Source organism: Ruditapes philippinarum, unplaced genomic scaffold (assembly GCF_026571515.1).
Source record: "Ruditapes philippinarum isolate M1 unplaced genomic scaffold, ASM2657151v2 ctg1725_1_1_1_1, whole genome shotgun sequence".
Classification (NCBI taxonomy): domain Eukaryota; kingdom Metazoa; phylum Mollusca; class Bivalvia; order Venerida; family Veneridae; genus Ruditapes; species Ruditapes philippinarum.
In genome coordinates, this window is record NW_026865853.1 from 225,863 (window position 1) to 252,089 (window position 26,227).

Here is a 26,227-nt window from a genome sequence, read left to right on the forward strand (position 1 = left end):
GCGAGTAGAACTCGCTAGAACCCCTAGCTGTCCCAGGGGATAAAAACCCTAGCTGTCCAAGGGGAGTAGAACCCTAGTCATCCTTCCTGGGGAGTAGAACCCTAGCTGTCCCAAGATGAGCAAGATGAGCTTTAGCATTATGAAATCTTTGCTATAGGTTGTGCACTGGGGAGACGGTCAGATGGTTCAATCACTTTAAAATGGAGATGGTTCAATCACATTTAAAATGGAGATGGTTCAATCACATTTAAAATGCAGTTGGCTAAATCACATTTAAAATGCAGATAGTTCAATTACCTTTCAGACAATTCAATTACCTTAAAATGCAGATGGTTCAATCACTTTTAAATGCAAGAAGTTAATGCCCACTGAATGCAGATGGTTAATCTGCGCTGAATACAGATGGTTACATCCCCTCTAAATACAGATGGCTAAATCACCTTTAAATGCACCCATCACTGCCAGAGGTACATAAAATTATCCTCCAATGTTCAAACCAAAACAATACCACTATCTGATTCACCTCAACAATGCCAGGAGTGGCATATATGTACAGTAAAATGTTGGTTTAATTTTCAAATGTTTCATGCCTTGTTTAACAATATTCACAATCAAACTGAACCTTCACATGATTTATGCAAAAAAGGACTAATTTTTTATCATCAATATTGTACCCCATTACAGACATAGTGTTATTTCAACATCATCATTTGTATGGATTGTGAATGTTAAAAGCTAGGTTCATTACTTTACACCCATTTCACAACATTTTCCTAATAAAATCAGGCCACTCTCAAAAAATTATCTGTTTGCTATTGCCGGCCGACCCAGCGAAAATGCCCCGACTCAAAAGTTTTTTTCAGCTTAAAAAAATCAGATTTTTTTTTATTTCCGCCAAATCAGCAAGGGCATTCCACCTAAAAAATTCCCTCGAAAACAATAATAAAATGGGCGGAAAATCACACATTAAATATGTAAAGTAACGAGTGATCATTCATGGGCATTCTGTGCGTTACTATTTAAAGTATTTACATAAATAGCGACCAACCAGGGAAGGATATTTTCCTTACGTCACGCAGTACTGCATGCGCGCGGCAATTAAGTCGAATTAACTAATAATAGAACGTATCAAATTAAGGTGTGGAAACGGGATTAAAAATAATGTTTGTTCAGTTAATGAATATTTGTAAAGCATTTATATGGTCACTAGTTTACCATGTGGTAATTTTAATGTGCTTTTGAGTACATGTTCGTTTGTTTATGACTGCCGACACAGATTAAATACTTAGCCCATGCAATAAAACATTCCTGGTAGCAGCGGGGACTCTGTCATAAAATTGACCAAAAAAATAATTTTTTGGAAGCTGTGGTCATTTCATATTCATTATTGTTTTGATAGCAGACACAAGTATTGCAAAATATCTTCAAGATCATAAAAATGTAAATAAAATATCACAATCAAAATCACAGATTTACATACGTCTAATTAAAATCCATGTCAAAATGCACTTACGATTAATAATATGTCAATAATTGACACGATAAATATCCAACATTTTTTACTTTAGCAAGAATTAAACATGTGTAATCATTCCTTGACAAAAAGAAATGACAGTTTTTTTCTGATATATAAAAAAGAGGTGGAAATCAATTGAGTGTCGGCATTTCTTTGATGATTTGGCAACAACTACAGGTGTGTAAACATCAAAGATTCACAGATTCTTCAGAAGAGCCGACCAGTCATTTGTCAGAGGTCATTTCGTGTGTAAATTTTGTATTTATATTTAACAATGGAAACATTATATTCCTTTTATTTATGGATGCTACTTTTTGCGCGAGTATTTTTGTGTCTTTTAGCGCTATGGAATTTCAACAATCTGTGATCATTTTTGGTAACTAACAATGAAATATTTTAACAATCAGCCATTCAGAAATTATAGGAGACAAATCTTGCGTGTGTTATTTTTTACAGACGTATAATAAATTGAGTAATGATCATGCATCCGTGAGAACGAAATGTCCTGGTGATCCACTATAATTTTTCCAGTTCGTACGGGAATATTTACGCAGGATTAGTTTATCACATCGCTAATTTGACCATGCTTGAATTTATGTCCACATAGTCATTTTTTTTCATGTTATGATTACTAGTGAACATGTTTTTTATTGTTTTTTACTGTCTTTTACATGTTAGTTTTGCCGATGATGATAGTGTAGCCCAAATTTCCACAATCTGTTACAACGTACATGTACTAAGCGTATTAACTTACGTTCAGTAAAAATTATATATCAAAAAAAAAAAAAGCCTACCTACCGACCCACTCCTTATAACTCTGGGTCGGCAATAGCAAACATATATATTATTAAGGATGGCCTCAGTTTTTTAAAATTTGTTGCTTACAGGTTCTATAGTGGGAATAAATATACAGGGATTTCTAGTGAAAATGATTGTCTAGCATACTTATTATAGAATTAGAAATTAACAAATCTATTATCAAGCTTAGACTATTGTATTTGTTTTCGTTTATGATAAAAAACCTTAGAAGTGACTCCTGTAATGGGATATTCCATCTTTTTTTCCATTTAAACTAAATGCATAGATCCCTGACATGTCTACTTCTACTTATCAGATAAGGGGATACAATAAGAATTTCACCACAACATTGTTTATTAACATTACTAAAGAGCACATGACAATGTTTGTGGCTACATCTATTGTTATTCAAAAAAGTTAGGATCTATCAATTGACTGAGATAGCATGACATTTACCTGTAAAACACATAAATTACCGGCCTGTTTTTAAAATCGCATTTCAAATGATGACTTTGTAACGATTTGATTTTTTGGCTTCATAATGTCATGTGATACCAAGAAGAATCTTTCATTTGAGCCGCGTCATGACAAAACCAACATAATGGGTTTGCGACCAGCATGGATCCAGACCAGCTTGCGCATCCGCGCAGTCTGGTCAGGATCCATGCTGTTCGCTATCAGTTTCTCTACTTGTAATAGGGTTTGTAAGCGAACAGCATGGATCCTGATCAGACTGCGCAGATGCGCGGATGGTCTCGATCCATGCTGGTCGCAAATGCACTATGTTGGTTTTGTCATGACGCGGCTCATTTGTTGCCATTTGAAAAAGACTAGGATTAAACTTGTACCAGAAACAGTACAATTCCCACAGACTCACTTAATAACCACCTCCTTGATTCACTTTACAAAATGTAACAAGAACCTTTACAAAATGACAAGTCATTAAATATCTGTTAAAAAGATTCTGGACAGGTTATATGACCTAATATAAATAGTTCTTTGCATATATAACATGTGCCAGCAGGCAAGTTATATTACAATCAATCATTTATATAATTATGGTCATATAAGATGTCAAGAGTCTTTATAACCAATTTATTAAATTACAGTCAATAATTTATATAATTATGACCATATATTTTATAAAGATGTTTTATAACCAATTTGTAATATTGCAGTCAATCATTTATATAATTGTGGCCATATAACATGTCAAGAACCTTTATGACCATTTTTTTATATTACAGTCAATCATTTATCTAATTATGGCCATATAACATGTCAAGAACCTTTATGACCATTTTCTTTATATTACAGTCAATCATTTATATAATTGTGGCCATATAACATGTCAAGAACCTTTATGACCATTTTTTTTTATATTACAGTCAATCATTTATATAATTATGGCCATATAACATGTCAAGAACCTTTATAACCAATTTGAAATACAGTTTAAGAACAAAATCAGATAACTTCATTAACACGATTATCCAATGAAAAGTGATGTTACAAACATTCAGTATCCTAAGATCCTATACACATTTATCATGCCCAGATATACCTTTCACTAGATGTGGATAGTTTCTGCTTCAGATTCATAAGAAACTTGCGCGTCAGTGAAAAGTCTGTACGACTTATGTCTACCTCTAAGATATCCTTTCTTTGATGCCCAGCATATGATTGCTACAGTACCACATATACCTAGGAATGCTATACTGGTGGGTATGATTATAACAATAGCTGTCTTTGTCCCTGCAGTCTCACCAGTCTCTATTGTTCCTAACCCTGTAACAAAAAGTAGTTTCTGATACACACAAAGCACGTTTGATACAGGTACTCTTTTTATGAGAAATGTGTAATGAAACATTTCTGTGTTTATAATGACTTTTTAAAAACTGGCTCACTGACCCTTGACCTACATATTCCCCAAGGGCATGTATCATGTTTCTGTACTACAGGAATCTAAAGGTAGTACATGTGAATGTTTATACACATGCCTAAAACTGGACTTAAGTAATATGCACAGAAATGATAAATTTCTTAACAATCAAAAAACTTTACATAAAACAGACAAAAAAAAAATAAATACTACCATACTGAACAATTAAACCAACTTATTTCTATAATGATTATTCTTCATATTATTTAATAACTATTTGTTATTAGTCCTATAAAAAAAGTACATGCCCGTTCAATAACAAGATGGCCTGCCTTAAAACAGTGCCAATTTCTATATCACTTTTTCCACCCCACACAGAAAAGTAATATAGATATAAAGCCCGCATTTGAAGTAATTTGATTGGCTAATAAAGCAGGGCCAAAAAATGATATAGATTTCTGCAAGAAACTGGGAAATGGCAGCCATTTTGTTCTGACTCCATCTATGTGTAGATGCCGACATGTTGCATAAATGAAACAAAATATTCTCAGTTTCTAAACATTCATGTCATGATTTAGCAGTGTTAAACCGATTATGTTATAAATTTACAGGTAGATTTCACAACAACAAAAACAAACATTTACCAACTTGGATCAATGAATTGCAAAGTTGTCTGCCTCTGGGAGACAACAGTTGTTCTTAATTAAAATATGTTAGAATTAAAATAAGAAGAAAATCCGAGGATTCAATGTGAAATATTTTAAGTAGATGTTCTTATTTAATAAAATTGTCAATAAATAAGTGATTTGATATTGGCCCTGTTATTTGTCCTCGGGTCAGTCATATTGGACCTAGGCCTTTGGCCTTGGGCTAATACGACTGCCCTGGGACAAATAACAGTGCCAATATCAAATCAATTATTTATTAATATATAATATATATTGTTTGTTTGTTTTGGTTGAACATCACACCAACATAATATAGGTCTTACAACGGGATTCTACCTTTTCTGTTCTGGTCCTCAGGTGCCCTTGCGTACATTATTTCAGGCACAAAAAGGCACCTGAGTGGAACCACCCACATTCCGTAAGCTAGCTGTATAGGTTCCTCACATGAATGAATCCAAAGTCCCAGGCGGGATTCGAACCTTAGGCGGTGAAGGACATTTTTTTTAAGTCTACTACCATAGCCACTCCAAAACAGACACCCTTCCTTGATATATGTAATTATCATAACAGATAGTTCTTTTCAGGCAAAATTGTACCTAAGTATATAAATATGAAGAAAAGTACCTTTATTCATATGGAGCCATGCAAACGATGAATTGATCGGTTTTGTAAAGTTCCCTGTGAAATATGGCTGGTCCTGGTGTGTAAATGTTCCTGTTATTTCTAGTGGCTGATGTAGTGGAAATCTCACACCGGGCGTGTAGATCTTGGATAATGTAAACACTATCAAATGATTGTCTGGAGACGTTCCTGTTTAAGATAAATTTAAGATTACAATCCCTGATAAACTGAAAATGACTCAATATCTGGTAATAGTAAATAACCCTGAAGATTTCTTTTAAACAGATTTTGTTTTCCAAACAATGTGTTATTCTAGAGTGTTATCTTCCACAATGGTGTCAGTACAGGTAATTCAGAAAATACTAACATGGCAGCCTGCATGAATGCTCATCAGGATTCCTTCATAAAACATCAACTTGGTAGTGTTTGTTTTTTTTTGGGTTTTACATCACATCAACACAGTATAGGTCATATCACGACGTTCCAGCTTTACTGGTGGAGGAAGACCTCAGGTGCCCTTCTGTGCATTATTTCAGGCACAAATGGGCACCTGAGTAGAACCACCGACGTTCCGTAAGCTAGCTGGAAAGCTTCCTCACATGAAAGAATCCAAAGTCCCTGTCGGGATTCGAACCCACAGCGGTGAGAGGCAAGTGGTTTGAAGTCAATGACCTGAACCACTCGGCCACGGACGCCCCTAACTTGGTAGTGTAGAAAAGATCAATTAAGAAATGTAACATAATTAAAAATACCACTTAAAGTGACATTATGCCAATCCGTGGTGAGTGAAAAGGTGCAAGACAATATAAATTTACATATTTCCATAATTTGTTTCAATTTTGAAATTCACTTTGCATGAACGATAAATAAATCTGATTACCCAAGGAAATTTCTGTAAATATCCATTGGAATTTACAAAAACATTCAATTTATAAAAAGAGTGGGGCAATCTTTTTTACATTTAAGGCAAATTTTTATTTTATCTGAAACATTTTCAAATATCAACTTTTGGTCAATCACCATTATACCAGTCAATCTTATAAAATATATAGTCAACTCAGCTAAACTTGACAACGAAAAAATAAGCATAGTGTCCCTTTCGTTAAAATATTTTTCATAATCCAAAATATTTTGTAAATTCATAAAGTTTTATAATCAGTAATCAAATTTATTGCAATATCACTGTAAATACACATTTCTTACAGTGTATTATTTAATATACTTTAGCAGGGCTTTACGGGATCAGGATCCTGCATCAATAAAAAGGCTTCTTTAGATGCACAATTCTCAAGCTCTTGCAACCAAGCGGATGCATGGATATAATCCTGGTGTCATATACCTAGTCCAACATCATCTAAAGTTAAAAACCCTGGCAGTTTACAATTTTTTTATATATATACTGAACCAAAAAAGAAACTTTCGCAAAGTATGTGCCAGTTGTTCAAGGGAACCACTTAGATGTACACACATATATACATGTAGTAGCTTGTAAAACTTGTAAAAGGAATTGAATGAAACAAGACAAAATTTGAACTACCATACCATACCATTCAAGGCATTGAATGAAACAAGACAAAATTTGTACTACCATACCATACCATTCAAGGCATTGAATGAAATAAGACAAAATTTGAACTACCATACCATACCATTCAAGGCATTGAATGAAACAAGACAAAATTTGTACTACCATACCATACCATTCAAGGCATTGAATGAAACAAGACAAAATTTGTACTTCCATACGATAGCATTCAAGGCATTGAATGAAACAAGACAAAATTTGTACTACCATACCATACCATACCAGGGTTCTCGGGGACGCTTATTTCGGCGTCCCGGTACGCATGTTTATTGCAGCTGGACGCATATATTTCAGAGCAAGGATTCCACGTACGCTTAGTTTTGCCCGGGGACGCATAAACATTCCCGATTGTTTACAACCACAAATACACAAATGCGTCAGCGCGTGTCAGTCTATAGGTAGGCGGTCCTATGCACATCGGCCCGTGAAGCAATTAGCCAATCAGCGATAACGCTTCCGATCATTATCACGCAATAGTGATCAGACTAATGTATACACGCGCTGTACAGTACATGTAATTACCAGATATATCACAAGGTGATAATTTTATATCTTTGATCAACAGTTGATTGGAAATTAGCAAATTTTACCGACAAAAGGATAAAATTATCGACTATTTACGCCGCAAGTTTTAAGACTGTTTTTTAAAATTACAATTGAGTGTAATTTTGAATGATTGTCGAATATTTTCGGCATTATAATGATTCACGGATTTATATTAATTTGTAATATAAATCCGTGAATGATTGTCGAATATTTTCGGCATTTTCTAGGTACAATTTTGCTTTAGTTTCATTCTTGCAAAAACTTTCTATAAGAGTATTAAGAATTTAAGATATTGTGCCGAAATGCCAGGTACACATACGCTTTTCTCTATCCGAAAATTGATCCCGAACATCGGCGATTTCACGTTCGCCAGAAACCCTAAAATTTCGCAAAAATTCTCGGTTTCCAAGCCAAACATGCGAATGAATTGTTTCTTTATTATTTAATCAACATTAAATCTTTAAATGTCGATCTTTAATTTGCCCCCTTTTGAAGATAATTGCTAAAATAATCGTCGTTCTGATGAATCTCTTACACACTGTGTGAATCTGTACACGATTTTCCTATTCATTCCGCTAAACGCTGCCTATATACATTTACGTTTTTTTTTAACAAATACAAACTTTTTGTCTTAAGAGTGGACTTATTTAACCAGAGAAAAATTTGATTTGGTATAAAAGTGAAAAAAAAAAAAAAAGATTTCCATGGGTTGATGCATTATAATGATTATAATTTCATAATAAATATTAACAACAAAACAATAATTATACTATGTAGTTCAGAGTTTCTTTTGAATAACTATTTACTTTGGAAGTCTCTTGAACATTCAAAATATCAACAATGCTATTGTGAACATTGAATGACTAATTAATCTGTAAACATATTAATTGCGACGCGCTTTTGGACTCCAACTTTTTCAGGGTTGGGAGTCCATGGACTCCATGTTTTAAAGTCCTAGTGAGAACCCTGCATACCATTCAAGGTATTGAATGAAACAAGACAAAATTTGAGCTACCATACCATACCATTCAAGGCATTGAATGAAACAAGAAAAAATTTGAACTACCATACCATACCATTCAAGGCATTGAATGAAACAAGCCAAATTTGTACTACCATACCATACCATTCAAGGCATTGAATGAAACAAGACAAAATTTGAACTACCATACCATACCATTCAAGGCATTGTATGAAACAAGACAAAATTTGTACTACAATACCATACCATTCAAGGCATTGAATGAAACAAGACAAAATTTGTACTACCATACCATACCATTCAAGGCATTGAATGAAACAAGACAAAATTTGTACTACCATACCATACCATTCAAGACATTGAATGAAACAAGACAAAATTTGAACTACCATACCATACCATTCTAGGCATTGAATGAACCAAGACAAAATTTGAACTACCATACCATACTATTCAAGGCATTGAATGAAACAAGACAAAATTTGAACTACCGTACCATACCATTCAAGGCATTGAATGAAACAAGACAAAATTTGTACAACCATACCATACCATTCAAGGCATTGAATGAAACAAGACAAAATTTGAACTACCATACCATACCATTCAAGGCATTGAATGAAACAAGACAAAATTTGAACTACCATACCATACCATACCATTCAATGCAGTGATTGAAACAAGACAAAAAATGAACTACAATACCATTGAATGAAGCAAGACAAAAATTGAACTACAATACCATTGAATGAAGCAAGACAAAAATTGAACTACAATACCATTGAATGAAACAAGACAACAAGAGCGATCAGTGATCACATGTGTCGCCTCATGATGGCCAATTTCATGTTGGGACAAGTTTTGTGACAGACGGACAGACAGACGGCTATTGCACAACTAGACTTGGTACTGATCATTCCTGTAAAGTTTGGATAAAATTGCACCAGTAGTTTATGAGGAGTGGTCTGGAGAAGCTTTTGTGTATCTGGCGACACACAGAAAAAAACACCCTTTTATCAAAGGGCAATAACTCGGCCAAAAATCATTCAACCAGAAAACCCGTGCAATGTGCACAAGGACTTGAGCTACAGATCAATCCTGTAAAGTTTCACTGAAATTGCATTAGTGGTATAAGAGAAGTAGTCCGGACAAACTTTAAAAATAAAAATTATTAAAGGGCCATAACTCTGACAAAAATCATTGAACCGGAAAATGTCAACAATATGCACAACTAGACTTGGTACTGATCATTCCTGTAAAATTTGGATGAAATTGCACCAGTAGTTTATGAGGAGTAGTTCGAACAAGCTTTTTTGTATCTGGCTACACACAGAAAAAAACACCTTTTCATCAAAGGGCCATAACTCGGCCAAAAATCATTCAACCGGAAAACCCGTGCAATATGCGAAGGACTTCAGCTACACATCAATCCTGTTAAGTTTCAATGAAATTGCAGTTGTGGTATAAGAGAAGTAGTCCGGACAAACTTTAAAAATAAAAATTATTAAAGGGTCATAACTCTGGATAAAAATCACTGAACTGGAAAATGCTGACAATATGCACAACTAGACTTGGTACTGATCATTACTGTAAAGTTTGGATGAAATTGCACCAGTAGTTTATGAGGAGTAGTCTGGACAAGCTTTTGTGTATCTCAAAAACACAGAAAAAAACACCTTTTTATCAAAGGGTCATAACTCGGCTAAAAATCATTCAACCAGAAAACCCGTGCAATGTGCGCAAGGACTTGAGCTACAGATCAATCCTGTAAAGTTTCACTGTAATTGCATTAGTGGTATAAGAGAAGTAGTCCGTACAAACTTTAAAAATAAAAATTATTAAAGGGCCATAACTCTGACAAAAATCATTGAACCGGAAAATGCTGACAATATGCACAACTACACTTGGTACTGATCATTCCTGTAAAGTTTGGATGAAATTGCACCAGTAGTTTATGAGGAGTAGTCCGGACAAGCTTTTGTGTATCTGGCAACACACAGAAAAAAACACCTTTTCATCAAAGGGCCATAACTCGGCCAAAAATAATTCAACCGCAAAACCCGTGCAATATGCGCAAGGACTTTAGCTACAGATCAATCCTGTAAAGTTTCAATGAAATTGCATTTGTGGTATAAGAGAAGTAGTCCGGACAAACTTTAAAAATAAAAATTATTAAAGGGCCATAACTCTGGACAAAAATCATTGAACGGGAAAATGCTGACAACATGCACTACTAAACTTGGTACTGATCATTCCTGTAAAGTTTGGATGAAATTGCACCAGTAGTTTATGAGGACTAGTCCAGACAAGTTTTGTGACGGACGGACAGACGGACGGAGAAGTGATCCCTATATGTCGCCACTACTCTGTAGAGGCGACACAAAAAATACCATTGAATAAAACTAGACAAAAATTGAACTACCATACCATTGAATTCCAGTACAGCACCATCAGCATCATACAGAAATGCCACCAATGTCCTCGGACTATCTGGATGCTTGTATCTCACTACAAAGTCAAACAAATATCTCACATCATTGAATGAATATTGACCCTCAAAGTGATGCGTATGAATAAATATGTCCATCCATCTTGTGTCAAATGTCACTGGTATAAACTGGGTGGTTATATCTGCTCCTGTATTTTTCTTACTACTTTCAACATGTCCTTTATTAGAGGTTACACCTCCTGGCCCTTCCGACTGCTTCTCTATCCCATCTGTAGCTTTGTTACTTGACTGTGTCACATTGTTTACCTGATCCTTGCTTTTCTGTGTAGTTACCTCAATATTTATTGGATTTTGTGTAGTTTCAGTGACAGTCTTATGAGATGTGATTATTGCTGGACTTAGTTTGTCAGTTGGGTTTTCAGTGATATTATCAGAGCTTGCCGATTGTGTGGCATTATCATCTGGTAGCTGGTTCTCTGCAGTAGTGGCTGTTTCAGTGGTGTTGTCAGATGATGTATCTAGTTGAACTGTGGTTGGAGATCTTGTTGTCCCTGTCCTGTTGTTCTCCGTGGCAACTTCATCAGCAAGTGCTGAACCTACATATATACAATATAGATAAATATTGGAAAGGAAACACCTAACATATTATGTACATTAATATTCATTCTACTATAAACAGTGTTGATTATGAAATTTAATATCTTTAAAACATATGCAGCTAATGTGTTAGCTTTAAAGATCCTGTATGTTATAATTGAGGTTGTATACCACACTTAAGTGAAATTTTATATACAGTAGAACTTCTATGAGTCGAACTTCGATTAGTCGATTTTCTCGATGTGTCGAAGAAAACGAAAGTCCCGGATTTTCCCTTATATATTGTTTATAAAAACCTATTTATGAGTCGAGATTTTATGTGTCGAGTTTTCGATGTGTCGAGGTTTTTTCGAGGTCCGTATAGAATAAATCTAGTTCAATTTACCACAAAAAAGTCAAAGTTCTTCGGTTATTTTGACACCTTCGATCTCGAGACATTTTCACACCTTTTCTAGCCGCGAAGACGATTTCCGATCAACTTTAGTGACAGGTGTTAATTACACAGCCGAATGTTCAAACAGCCTTTGTATGCGTTTAAATGTGTGAAAAAATGCTTTAATCATTACTATTTTAATTGCCGTAGCGGTATTTAAAAGTAGATCTTCATGTAAACAGTAAGAACTATCATTTGAGTACTTCTGTGACCCGGTGTCGCGTGATAATCACACGCGAAACATTTACTATCAGCTGGTTAAGTTATTGCCCTTTCGTATTGTTACGCCTTTTGTAACTTCATTGTATACGTCAACAGGGAGTCCAAATCATTAGCCGTGAAAATACTTAACATGTCATATTTATCATTGTATAATGTAAATTATCAGATTAATTAATGAAAGAAAAACATGAAGTAGGTTACGTTATAGATCTTATAATAAAGGCTAGTCACGGGTTGAAATTTTGTCATGAAATTCAGACCGATTCTTGAGTCGAAGTCCCGATGTGTCGAAGTTTTTACGCAAGTCCCTCAAACTTCGACTTACCGAAGTTCTACTGTATATGCATATAATAATGCTTATAATATAAAACAATTTTCAAACATCAAAGAATATGTAAAATATGTACTGCAAATATTTTAAGCACATAAAATGTAATCATTAAAATATATGCATTCAGTTCTTATGAAACAATTGACTTAAACTTCTTAGAAATTAAATTTCTAATTACCTCCCATTATTTACATGAAATTTTAAATTCGGTAAAATCTTTATAAATAATGCTTTTTGGAACTTACAATATTGATAAATCTTAATTTGAGCATCATATTTATTTTATGATATAAAACCATACAAAAATTGTGTTACAGGATCTTTAACGCTGCATGCCTCCAGATGAGCCAAAATATTTCAATAAAATCAAGCTTGAGAAAAATGTACTAAGATTTTAGGAAAAGTAAAAGATTCAAGTAATAATTGGCATGTAATGCTTGAGTAATTGCTGATTTTTCAGTAATTATTGCTATATTTTTACTATGTTACTACATTTTGTAATTTTATGCAGTAAGGACTAATTATGCATATTTTGACATCTTTTTGGTAAATTACCTGGAATGTAAGTGTCATTGATAATGTGCAAATTGCTTCCTTTTGGTTACTGCACAACTTTATACTTTAAAATTAATTTTCAAAGTTTTCATGAAAATCAGCATGAATCTGGAGGACTGGTGTGCTGCTTTAATATACAAGTACACTCGTAACAGTATATAACATTTTGTATTGATTTCACATCAGCCTAATTTTATCCATTAATTAACAAGTGTACATTCTTTAGATTATAATAATAAACATAATATAATACTTAACATTAGAACAAATTATCCAATATAAAAGGAATAACAATTCTAGTTTTCAAAAAAGATTCATACCACAGGTAGCAAGAAGTATCAGGATAAATAATGCTCTGTGACTAAGGTAAAGCAGTGCCATTGTGCCAACAGTTTGCAGTATATATGTGTATCTACATCATAGGTGCTCCTTGTAACAGCCTGTCAATTCACTTTTCCATTGTAACTGTACAAAATATACTTATCATGTAAGATTATAACAGCTGGCTGTGAAATAGTTTTAATGATAATTATAACAATTCTCATCTTTCAGTAAAACATTTCAATCACAAAAATTTTTTGAAACCTGTATTAAATTCTTTCTGAATATGTCTACATTTAGTTTGAATAAAAGAATGAACAAATTATGTATGGGATGCTGCATTCTCTATTACAGCAATACAGGTCAAGTAAAGTTGGTATTTTCTTAAAAATCTTTCAGTTTTTTTAAACAAAACAATTACACTGTAACCAACTTTCTTGTTCTCTTCATAATAAAATTATCAATAACACATTTCTATCAGATCTATTAGGGTTTCTTATCTTCTCATACCGTTATACTTATAGCGAGCTCAAGGGGCATGCTTGCAAAGCGAGCTTTATGATAATGCAAATACCAACTAAAAGTGATGGTTTTAAAAACTTTCGTCGGAAGTAGTATGCCTTGTTCTCATATTTTCGGGGGTTCTCATATTTTGGTGGCGTCATTTCCGGTCGTGAATGACAGCTAGTGCGTTTGATTGGACTCTCCAAAAAGCAGTCAAGTTTTCGCCGACATTTATTTCTATCAATTACTACCGTTAAATAAATGTTGAATGTCAAAAGATTTTCAAGTTCTTTGTCAATGTCATTTCAATTATAATCAGTTCTTTTCTCATTTTCTTACATTATTTTCAACTACACAGCAACAAAAAAGAACCTTAAGCGTATCTTCGCCTAAAAATTCATCACCGCGACTTATGCCTAACTTAAACCAATGTCCCGAAATATTTTGAGTGCAGTATAGAATTTGAGCACGTGCAATGTAATTACCGAAACAAGGCCATCCAATCAAAATCCCCGAAAATATGAGACAGCTTCCGCACGACACAGACTACCGATAGTGAAAGTAGAAAGATTTGGATTTATTATTGAAATGAGTTTCATTTTCGTATTTTACGGTTCCTTTTTTGTTTGTCATAGTTTTAACTTACTGTTGAAGTTTTTCTGCTTCCACTTACTATTAATTTAAAAACGGTGGCTTAAATTTAAAATGTTAACCCCGGGTCAACTGCATAAGTATTGGGGTCCTACTAAACACTGCTAAGGACTCTAAGACCTAAGACTTGCGCGTGAAGAATGCTGAAGAAGCCACCAAAGGACTACTAGAGAACAAAGGACCTTAAAATACCTCGTAGCCATTCTTATAGTTGACATGGTATTAGATTAGTGAAAAAAGAGAAATACATTTTAGAAAAAACTTATAATTTTGTGAATAATTTATCGAGTTGTCGGACGCTTAAGATGCTGCTCAGATAAAGAAAGATCTGCTGGGAGCACAAGAACTTAATAACCTGCCTAGGTAATCTATATAATAACGAAGGTAGTATGTTTATGAAAAAAAGTGTTATTATTTTAAGAAAAATATATGTTAGTGTATAAAAATTATTTTTGAGAGTTGTTCGGGGACGCTAAGGACTGCTCAGATGCATGAACAAACTGCTAGAGCCAAAGGACCTGTCAAATGCCCTTCATACATTTAATATATATATGTAGGTAAGTAAATAGACAATGAAATTATTAATTGTCACACACCCAATTATAATTTTGATAGAATATTTTATGCTTTCGATGAGGTTGCGACCGTCTAATGACTGCTCAGGTGCAAAAGATGCTTAGCAGCATCAAATGCTATAATATTTCCTAGGAGGCACAAAAAGACCTTAAATAGAACTGTTGAGGATTCTTTAATTCGATTGGTATATGTTTGATTGACAAAAAAATGTATAATTTTAGGAAAAATATCATATTATATGGTGATATATATATTCATGTTTTTGAAGAGTTGGCACCGCTAAAGGACTGTTCGATGCACACAAAAACTGTAGGGAGGCACAAAGGAGCCTTCAATAATCCCTCATAGAACATAATCTTATAATATATGTAAGGTAAGTTAATAGACAAAAATTTTTATTGTAAGAAAAAATATAAATTTTGGTGATGAAATTATAGTGCGTGTGCGGAATGAGATTGCCGGACGTAAGAGTGCTAAGGTGCGAGAAAAGGACGCTAGCATCCCCCAACCATACCCAACCATTCTCCCACCTAGGCCACGCGCACACACGACCCTCTCACGAGATAGACTCGCTCTCGCCGCCCCCTCCTTATCACTCCTGCTCACGTATACTTTCTCCGACAACACACACTGCTCTCACTTTTAACGAAGTACATACTCCCTTTTCGTGACTACCCCACTCATGCTTCTTCCTTGACAGGAGTTTTCGACGCTTAAGGACTGCTCATGGTGCAATAACATAGTGTCTAAGGAGCACAAAGGACCTTCTAGAATTACCCTCCTAGAACGCATTCTTATATATTAAGTAGTATGTTAATTAGACAAAAAGTTTATTATTGTAGAAAATAATAATTATTATTTTGTGAGATAGCAATTTATGCTTTCGATGAGTCTCGGATCCGCTAAGGAATGCTCAGTGTTCGTAATAGTATCTTGCTAGTATCCTAAAATTTATTTTCTTCTATAGTGTAGCTATTCATATAGTTACCTAAAATTACAGCTGTATAATTATACAAAGCAATATGGGTCTATTTATTTAGCAATTACTGGTAGTATGATTTAGTATAAAAAATTGTATTAATTTTTAAGTTGAATAAATATTCATTATAGTTGATTAAATTCATTGTTTATATTGATAGAGTTGGTCGGGACTCTATAGATGTTGTGAGTAGTCTCACTAACAATTTCTGTTAGGATGGACTAAAGACTTCAAATCCTCTTATTTATTCATTCTTATATATATTTTGTGTTAGTATAGATTATATAGACATAAAATTTGATTTATTTGTAAGATAAAAATTATATTTTTTGTGATAGAATTTTTATTGTCTTGTCGAGAGTTGCAGACTCGCTAATGATTGTCTCAGGTGCGAAAAGGTACTGCTATGGTCACACTAAGGATCTATTAAATTATTTCCTAGGGAGGACTCATAAGACCTTAAAAATACTTGTTGGGGCATTCTTCTATATATTCTATTGGTAGTATGTTTTTAGTACCAAAAATTGTATAATTTAAGGAATATTCATTATTAGTGATAATATTTCATGTTTTTGATAGAGTTTGTCGATCCGCTTAAGGATCATGTTAGGTCTATTCTAACACTGCTTAGGAGCACATGAAGGGAGCCTGTGGCGAGAGGAGTCCTGACCGTAGAGGACAGTTGCTTTGGATAGTGATGTAGTGAAGGGTTAGAGCAAAGGAAGGTATGGATGGGTAAGAAAAGAAGATGATGATGTTTTATGAATTTTATGCTTCGATGAGTTGCCTGACCGCTTATAGGATCTTTGCTCAGGTTTGCGAAATATTGAGTGGTAGGCAGGCAGTCAGGGGAGCTGATAAATATTTCTAGGAGGCAGGAGAAGGGACGCTGTACATAACCTCGGCATGTTCTTTATAATCCATGTCGTCATGCCTTTAGTCGATAAAAATGACTCATTTAAGGAAATATCCACTGCCGTACTATTGCCTCCATAATTCTTCCATGTTTCTCGAAGCAGTTGTCGGACCCGCTCCAGGACCTTCCCTTTACTCAGCGCGCACTACAACCTCGCTAGGAGGCACAAAACCTTCAAATCCCCCTCGACCCTTCTCCATTATGATATGTATAGAGGTTAAGTAGACAGAAAGATGTATTATTGTAAGAAAACAAACTAATTTTGTGATACATTATATGCTTCGATGAGTTGCAGGACCGCTAAGCTGACTGCTCAGACTGCGAACAAGGCACCCTGTGAGCAGCACAACAGCCCTAATACACTTATTTCCCAGACTATACGTATAGATGGAATACGACACGGAAATCAGAATAAATGTGGCGAGAAGTTGAAATCACACTCCTCAATACACTCTTGTCATTACCCTATAACAAGCACTACCCTACTCCCATGACCGACTCACAACAGCAAAAACACGTTTCTCTTTATTACGAATCGTACAAGCACAATATTCCACCAGTGTGAACCAAAATACATCCATATCTTCCGTGCAACACATACCATCTTTCTGAGTGTGTGCACACTTGATAACATAGAGCTACAGTGCAGTATCTGTGCAGTCTGACAGATCAATCTTTCAAAAGCTACAGTGTGTCTGTATATACAAGCCATTTCATTATCAAATTTAACAGCATAGCCAAACATTCTATATATGAAACATATAGTGTTTAGCGATAAGAGGTGGGGCGAAGTAGAGGCGGATAGTTTATGTTTAGCAGCGATGAGTCAGGGGTGGGGGCAGGTCGGTCAGAGGCGGGACAGCATATAATGCACTCTGAGTACTCACCACATACACTGACACAAGAGATGACCGCTACAAATTTATGTTAAAGCACATACTCCACACGTGTATGGAAGTCTCGTCTGGTGAAGACACCAGTTGCGATAAGCGATCTAGTAGTACAAACGATAGCCTGACAAACAGAAAATAAATTTAGTGACATTAGGTTGGATGTTTAGAGCAGGCATATCAATTATGAAGCCGGTGTGAGGGAGCAGCGCCAGTCGAGTAACTACTAGGGTATACGAGAGGAGCGTACGCGGGAGCGAGGAGGAGACAAGATGGCAGGAGCTGTCATGCTCTTAAGCACCATCTCCTCTATCAAGCTGGTCTTTACCACACATCCTAACTTCTACCTTCTACAACCACCATACTCCTCACGCAACATTGGCGTATACATAGCTTGTATATGAAAGGATTCCAATATAAAGCCAGTCTAAACACATATAAAACCTCTGTATACTAACACAGATCCTGACAGATATCATACTAAATGTACAAGACACATATAAAAAAATATATATACAAACAACATATCATTATGAATCGATCGCATTTTTTAAATTATATACATGTATGTTGAAATGTGTATATTGGCTGACACAAATTTCCCTTCTTGCACAGTAGAAAAAGGACATCTATGTCATAATAAAGTAATTAAAAATATCACCAGAAAGGAGTAACTATATTGAGTGTATATTCCTGAAAAAGTTGTCAATCTTAAAACACCAGATACAAAGACACCGAATCATTCTTAATCAAAAGCAAAGCATTTGCTAAAAAAAACATCGAAAATTCTATGACTTCTAATCATTGTTTGTTAGAAACCAGAAATAACACGCCGCAGGGAGGTTTTTAACATTTTTGCTGGAAAATGTTAACTAGATGGATTCAATCTCATATTCCCTGGGAATTTTGGTGTGATAGTGAATAAGCTTAATATGCTTTAAATACACATAATGTCGAAGTTATGTAAAACAACAATAGAACAAATTCAGCAAAATACATAGAATCAAGCTCCTGATCAAGGTTCCTCTTCTAATTTTGATTATCAAAATGAAATAGTTTAGCATATGACATGTGAAATGAACTTTCTAATATAAATAAAGAAACATTGATAATGAAAAGAAATATTGTGTGTATGGATGTATTACGTTGTGTTAAAGGATATCATACAGACAGTACTCTCCTTAGTAATAATATTGTACAAAACATATATAAGTGATATAATCATATTTTATGTTTTATAAATTAGAATTATAAGGTGAGTAAATTATGAGTTTCATAAGCTTGAATTTCTATTTTCGCAAGTAAAATAGTAGATAACAACATAATAAAATTCATTAAAAATTACAGATCTGCTGTGAGCTTGTTGTAATTAATTTACTACCACGGTGAGTGAAATATTTATTTTTTATTATGTGAAATGTCAGTAAAATTATATATATAAGATATTATTAATGATCAGTTGATATATTAAGTCATTATTCCGTTTCATAGTTCTCATATGTATGTTTTCAGTATAAAATGGAAGCTAATAATATTCATTAAATTATAGAGCAAAAATGTTTAGGACTCAAATGTTTACACAACATTTTATTATTATCACTTTTTCAACTTACTGGGTGAGTATATTAAAATCCGTGCTTTTTTCTTATGGATCTTCTTCATTTCTTATAATAGGATTATATGGTCATGATTATTGACGTTCATGTGCTGAGAGTGAGTGGACAAATACTATTATTCAGGTGTGAACTATATATATTTTGTTTTTTTTGAGGTTTTTTTTTCATGACTATAATATTTGGCACAAGTGAGAAATAATTGAAGTGTTTCAATATAGATCCTTAGACTTAATTATCTATCAGTAACACTAATGTAATAGCAATTCTCTAACAGAAAGAGTCATCCAACTGTTTTGAAGTAATACCCATATATTGGCACCCCACTGATATTGTATAATAATCACACATCCCAAATATACAATACATCAGCTGCCCAGTATACAGCGTTTAAACTTCCAAAAATAATGTGCCAGCGCCCCTTCTTATAAGTATATCAGTTTAGCGATCCTTATTCCCACTGTTTTATGAGGGGCTGGTAGATAGAATTTGTTTTTTTTGATGAGTAAAAAGAGTAAGATCTTAAAGAATCTTATGTTTCTAACCATTTTTGATTAACATTTTAACATGAGTAACTTCAACATTCTATAGTATCCTAAACGTTAATAGGTTTTTCTGGTGATATATAGCCTGAATAAGATTAGTCACCGTTGATGTATTAATTCGGAAATTTAATTTTAGTGTGAAACATATTTCTATAGTACAGTTGCAAAAAGCTAAGCTACATTCCATATCATACCAACATAAGAACAAATAGAAGTTTAGTGTATTGATAAAAGAATATCATTTGCTCATTTCTGTTAACAGCTGTCCACTTCAGTTCCTTAAAAAAAAAATAATTTAATAATATATATATTTGATCACATAAAACCCGGCGCGGAGTGTAAAGTAATTAAAGCCATTTAAAAAACGATTATTACACTAGTGTAATAACACATTGACATGACATCATGTCGCGCTTATGGATATATAAAAACAATTATAGCGTTACACTATGGGCGCGTCAATTGTAGGAATTACTCAATTTAACAGTTCAGCTGTTCTTATTCCTGATATTATTGGATAAATAGAAAATTTATTTGTGTAGATCAATTCTAATTTATTTGTTACTCGTTTGAATAAAAGCAGTATTATGTTCGCCAGAGGCTCAGATTTTCATAATATAGATTTATTTCAACTCTTTCTGAAGTAAATTTAAGTATTAAACTACACTGCACTCCAATATACCTCTAATATATGTGTCCGAAATTCAATTAAGCTTAATATTATGTTATTAATTGTTGGTCCACTGAGGTTAGCAGTAACATATAATTTATTTATGTAAATAATTTTCGTAATAAAAATAATATCGGTTTAGCTTTGGAGATAAAATAGAGGTGAAGAACTCCCTTTTGTGATATTAAGGTAAGAGCCATATCGAGCCGCGTCATAGACAACACCGATAGAGGTGTTTGTGCGACCGCGCAGTAACTGAGTCAGGATCCATACTGTTATCGCTTACACACCTGATTACAAGTAGAGGAAAATTATAGCGGACAGCATGGATCTTTGATTCGACTCGCGGATTCCAACAGGCTGTTCTGGATCCATGTCTGGGGCACAACACACTAATGTTGTATTTTAGTGTGTATGCAGCTCAAAGACATATATATTTTAATACTGATGATAGGGACGGATGTTGAGAGCGAGAGCGAGAGCGTGTGTGGGACAGTAGATTGCCGAAGAAGAAAACATGGCAATTTTTGTAACAAATATTTTCAATTTGTTAATACATACCAATAAGCACCAGTAACAATGGTTTTGTCATGCGTAATGCGACGCAGTTGGTTCACATTGGAATGATTTATGTGGAGGTAGGGAGTGTTTTTAGTTTTATTTCAATCTGACATTTATAAATTTTTCTCCTCTATAATGAAGTGTTATGTGTAAAAATGTTTAACCATATGTATTGTATTAAAATCAGGATATACCTATACTTCAAGATAGATAATATTATCATACGGAAAGTGAGTTCATTAAAAAATTTCTCTATGTGCATGTAAAAATTAATTTGAGAGACAGAAAATAGGAATCAGCAGAAATAAGTTTGGTGTTACTTCCACTATACACCAGAGAAAACAAACAAAACAAAAAAAAACAAAAAAAGATCGCTTCTATGTGATCTAACTCCTAACTATAAATCTGGCAACTCTCCTTAGGCTACTACCCACCAATGTCTCCGATCTACTATTCTCTGATAGTGCAAACGTGTCTTCACATAACACCAAAACATTGTTTACTTTAATTTGGAATTGACCCCTATATAGCATTACTGATGAACTCCATTTATTAAACATTCATATGTCAACTGTAATTAAATTGGTAAAATAAATCCAGAGTCTTTTTTAATTGAAAAAAAAAGACTTTCAAAATCAATCCAAATCAAAGTTTATGAAAATTTCCACACATAAAACAACAATAGAAATCATTAGAAGTTTAAATACAGAAGTTCAACTAGTATAAACATAGTTCGAAATAAGATTTGCCATTGCACACTAACTAGAAAACTGACAGGCTTTACTAGAACTCCAATGACCGTGATTTGTTGTTCATCTTAACTATAATTAGTGCATAGTTCTTTCGACATTCAAACAAGTGAATATTCTTATATGTGAAAAACAATTTCAAATGTACTGTCCTAATATTTCAAATTATAACCCTATCCTTAATATTCAAATGTGAGGAAGAAAGTAAATGAGTTCTGAGTACACAGAAAATTATTTTTTTTTGTTTATTTGATCATTTATTAACAATCTGATTTCCTTTGAAACTTAAAAAAAATGTTTCTCTTCAAAAATCCTTCATAATTCTATAAATTTAAAATTCACTACAAGTTGATTTTCCTTTCAATACATTTGATTACCACTTAACATAAAGAGCATTTACTTAAAACCTTAGTCATTTTCACAATCTATGACAGTCCTTGTTACTCATCCCAAATTACATACATATTTAATAATATTCAGACACGCGAGAGAGTGATCATAAAATAGAAAGATCACTAAACAAAATTTAAAAGGATATTACTATACTCTAATAATTATTAATTTAAGGTCCTTTTGTGCCTCCCTAGCATGTATCCTTTGTGCCCCTTAAGTACCTCTAAATTTAACATCGAAAAACATAATTTCTATCACCAAACATTAGACTATTTATTTTCTATAAATTATTAAATGTCTTAAACTCTCCATCCCTCCATACACACCTCACCTAGCAACCCTTACTACATTATAATAATATGCCCTAAGGAACAGGTAACTATTAAAACCGAGTCCCCTTTGATGCCTACCCTAGTACCAGTCCTACTTTCGCACAGCTGCAGCAATCACTTAGCGGTCTGGCAAACTACATCGATAACGTATAGAATTCTATCACGAAAAAAGAATTAATATTTTTCTCTTAAAAAATTATCACTTTTCTCACTAGAAAATATACATACACACTATATTATAAGCACATCGCCCTAGGCAACCGCCACATCTTAACGGTCTTCCCTCTTGCTCGCCCTCCGTGCGCCTACGCCAGTTCCCTTCCTTAAGGCGCACCTGAGCAGTCATATCTATAAGCGGATCTCAGCAACTCACCTCGAAAAATAAATTCTAATCAACCACACCAAGCTTATATTTTTTATTAATAACATGGTATAACATATTGTTCTCCACATAAACATTAGGTGTGAACGGATTATACCGGCCCCCCCTAGTACCCCGCACCTACCCCTATTTTGCAATTAGGAAAAATAAATTTCGAAAAGGCGCGGGGTACGTTTTGGAAAACCGGGTATTTTTATATAAAAAAAAATCACATAAAATTTTCAAATATGAATGCCTATCTAACTATGTATGGTGCGAGAGGATTTTTGCGCACCAATACCCATATTACTAAATTAGTTATATTATCAGGTTAAACTAGTTAAGTAACGTGGTGAGATAACCTCTCAATTTAAACTAGTAATTTATCAGGTTAACTAGTTACGTAACTCAAGTTAACCTCTAAAATAGAGATGAAGGTGGGTTAGGTATTAGTATAACTAGTTGACCATAACTAGTTAACCTCTAATTAACTAGTTTAAACGGTTATACAGGATTTATCTGAGGTGGCAAGAAAATATGCCACCATAAAATTTGTACAAATTCTCACATATAAAAAGATCATTATAATGGCAAGAATTCTTGTGTCGGCTAACAGTAACGATAAAAGTATCCGACCAATTAGTACACTTAAAAGTCAATTCAATAACCGGCCGCAAAAGCTTAAATAGCATTAGAGCGCGAGAATGTGAAGCATCAAACACAGCGACTAGTTTATTGTTTAGTCAAATTGAGTGTTCGACACTACTTGCTATGTGTGAGGTTGCGGTGAGTGGAGGGCGAGAGTTATTATGATAAAGGATTTATACAAGAAAATAGTTGAATACATATAATAATAAATATTATAAATGTTACATCAACATCTTTACATCAAAACATACCGACAAAATACGTATTGCCAATATATTGCAATACGCTCAAGCAACAATGGCAATTATTATTGCATACGGTGTTTGCAGTGTATTGTGAGCAACCCGTGAGCGTAGAGAAGTGCTAGAGCAGCGGAATATATACTATAAATGCCTAGGAGATAATATAAATGTCCATTTACCTCCCCTAGCAAGTGCCTTAGCAGGCTTCCTGCAATTCATCGAAAACATCGAAATTAATCATATCACCAAAAATTATATTTTTCTTAAAAAATACCATTTTTTATTCTATAACTTAACTACAATATAAAATAAAAAGCCCATAGGAAGTAATTAAGCGTCCTTTGTGCATCAGCGTAGCAGTTCCTTAAATGCGCAATCCTGAGCAGCTCTCAACTTAGCAGTCCAGCAACTCATTCAAAAACATAAATTCTGTCACAAGAAAATTACCGTGATTTATACTATAAAAATAAACCTCCTCACCACTCTTCCCTCTCCCCACTAAGGCCAAATACCAATATTAATTATAAGAATGCCCTAGGAGTGATATTTATAGGTCCTTTGGGCTCAGCTATAAGTCATTTTGTGTTACCTGAAGAGTCCTTACGGTCTGGCAAGCTCCATCGAAAACATACACAATCTATACACCAATATTAATATTTTTTCTTAAAAATGATAATACAATTTATTTATCACTAAACATACTACCATGTATGTAGTAGATGACCTTACAGTATTTATAAAGCAGATACCATATTGTAGCGGCTCCGTTCAGAAAAAAAATATTCAAGAGGTCCCATATACGCGAGTGGTGTGGCGGCAACCTGTAAGCGAAGTCCAATTAAGAACGAGGGTCCGGCAACTCATCCAAAAGCAAATGAGGGAATTCATAACACCAAAAGATTCTAGTGTGTGTGTGTCCTTACAATAATACTTTTTTGTCTATTAACTCTACTCAATATATACACTTATAAGAATGCTTCTAGGAGCGGATATTGAAAGGAATCTTTGTGGCCGCCTAGTCCAGTTAATATAGTGCCAAAAATCTGGACAGTTCGTTAAGCGGTCCGACAACCCTTTCAAAAAGCCATTGAATATATAATCACTAAAATATATCTTTTCTTAAAATAATACATTTTTGTCATAAACCGAAATTTACTACCTTGGTGGAGATTACTAAGATGTCATAAGAGAATATGTGTAACGTCCTTTCGTGTCACCCATAAGCAAGTACTATTTTATCTCGCCTCCATCCCCTAGCCAGCCCCAGTCCTTAGACGTCAGACAATCACTCATAAAAATTTCAACCAAAAATCAATAATTATTTCTGTAAAAAATTCCATAGTTTTTATTTTTCAAACTAAAAATACATAGCCGAGGTGTAATATAAGGAAATGGACCTCAGAGGTCCTGGTGTGCCTCTTTAAGCCTCAGTCCCTTTAGTGGCCTCCTTTAGCAGTCCTTAGCAGGTCCTTAGCATGTCCTGAAAGCAGATAGTTTAGTAGGAACCGTTAAGTATATGAATTGTCACATCACAAAAAATATTGAAATTCACAACAGAAATAAAGCAACTAAAAGCCAACGGAATTCTGATTGAGAACGACAGATCTAGCATTAGACTTATCTCCTGCCTCATCTTCGTAGTGGAACCCAGAGACAGGGAAGACCAGAATAAACACAGCAAAGGTAGCAGTGTATAAAATACCAAATGACAGTTTTAAAACGGAAAATGTAAAATGAACAATTAATTCATTGTATACTTTTCCACAATAAAAGGAAATCGAGCTTGGTTTCAGGGTTTGCCTTCTTCATATTACATATTAATCATGAGTCTTGTACATAGGCGAAAAGTTACAAATACAATAATTTTTTGTCACTCAAACGCTTCATGGATCGAACTGTTTTGGGGGCGAATATAATTCATGCGATTAAAGCAAAATGCTGCATATTTCAAAGAATAATAACCGCAGTTCTAGAACTTTTAAAGCTTACATTTCATGTTTATATAGTCAGCACTTGACTAGTTCTCATATTGTGTATGAAATCTATATTTATTTACAAATAGACAGAAAAAATCCGAAAATCGATGTTTTG

The 26,227-nt window shown here is 34.1% G+C and overlaps 1 protein-coding gene across 1 annotated transcript; it reads right to left on the minus strand.

Annotated features, from left to right (window-relative positions):
* Nucleotides 1–2,289: 2,289 nt before the first annotated feature.
* LOC132730563 (uncharacterized) lies at nucleotides 2,290–26,227 on the minus strand. Its single transcript, XM_060716524.1, has 5 exons — nucleotides 26,126–26,227; nucleotides 13,506–13,650; nucleotides 11,026–11,643; nucleotides 5,489–5,674; nucleotides 2,290–4,102 (listed from the first exon to the last, which is right to left on the minus strand). Exons 2-5 carry the CDS (start codon nucleotides 13,564–13,566, stop codon nucleotides 3,885–3,887), a joined length of 1,083 nt encoding a protein of 360 aa, XP_060572507.1. The 5' UTR covers nucleotides 13,567–13,650; nucleotides 26,126–26,227; the 3' UTR covers nucleotides 2,290–3,884.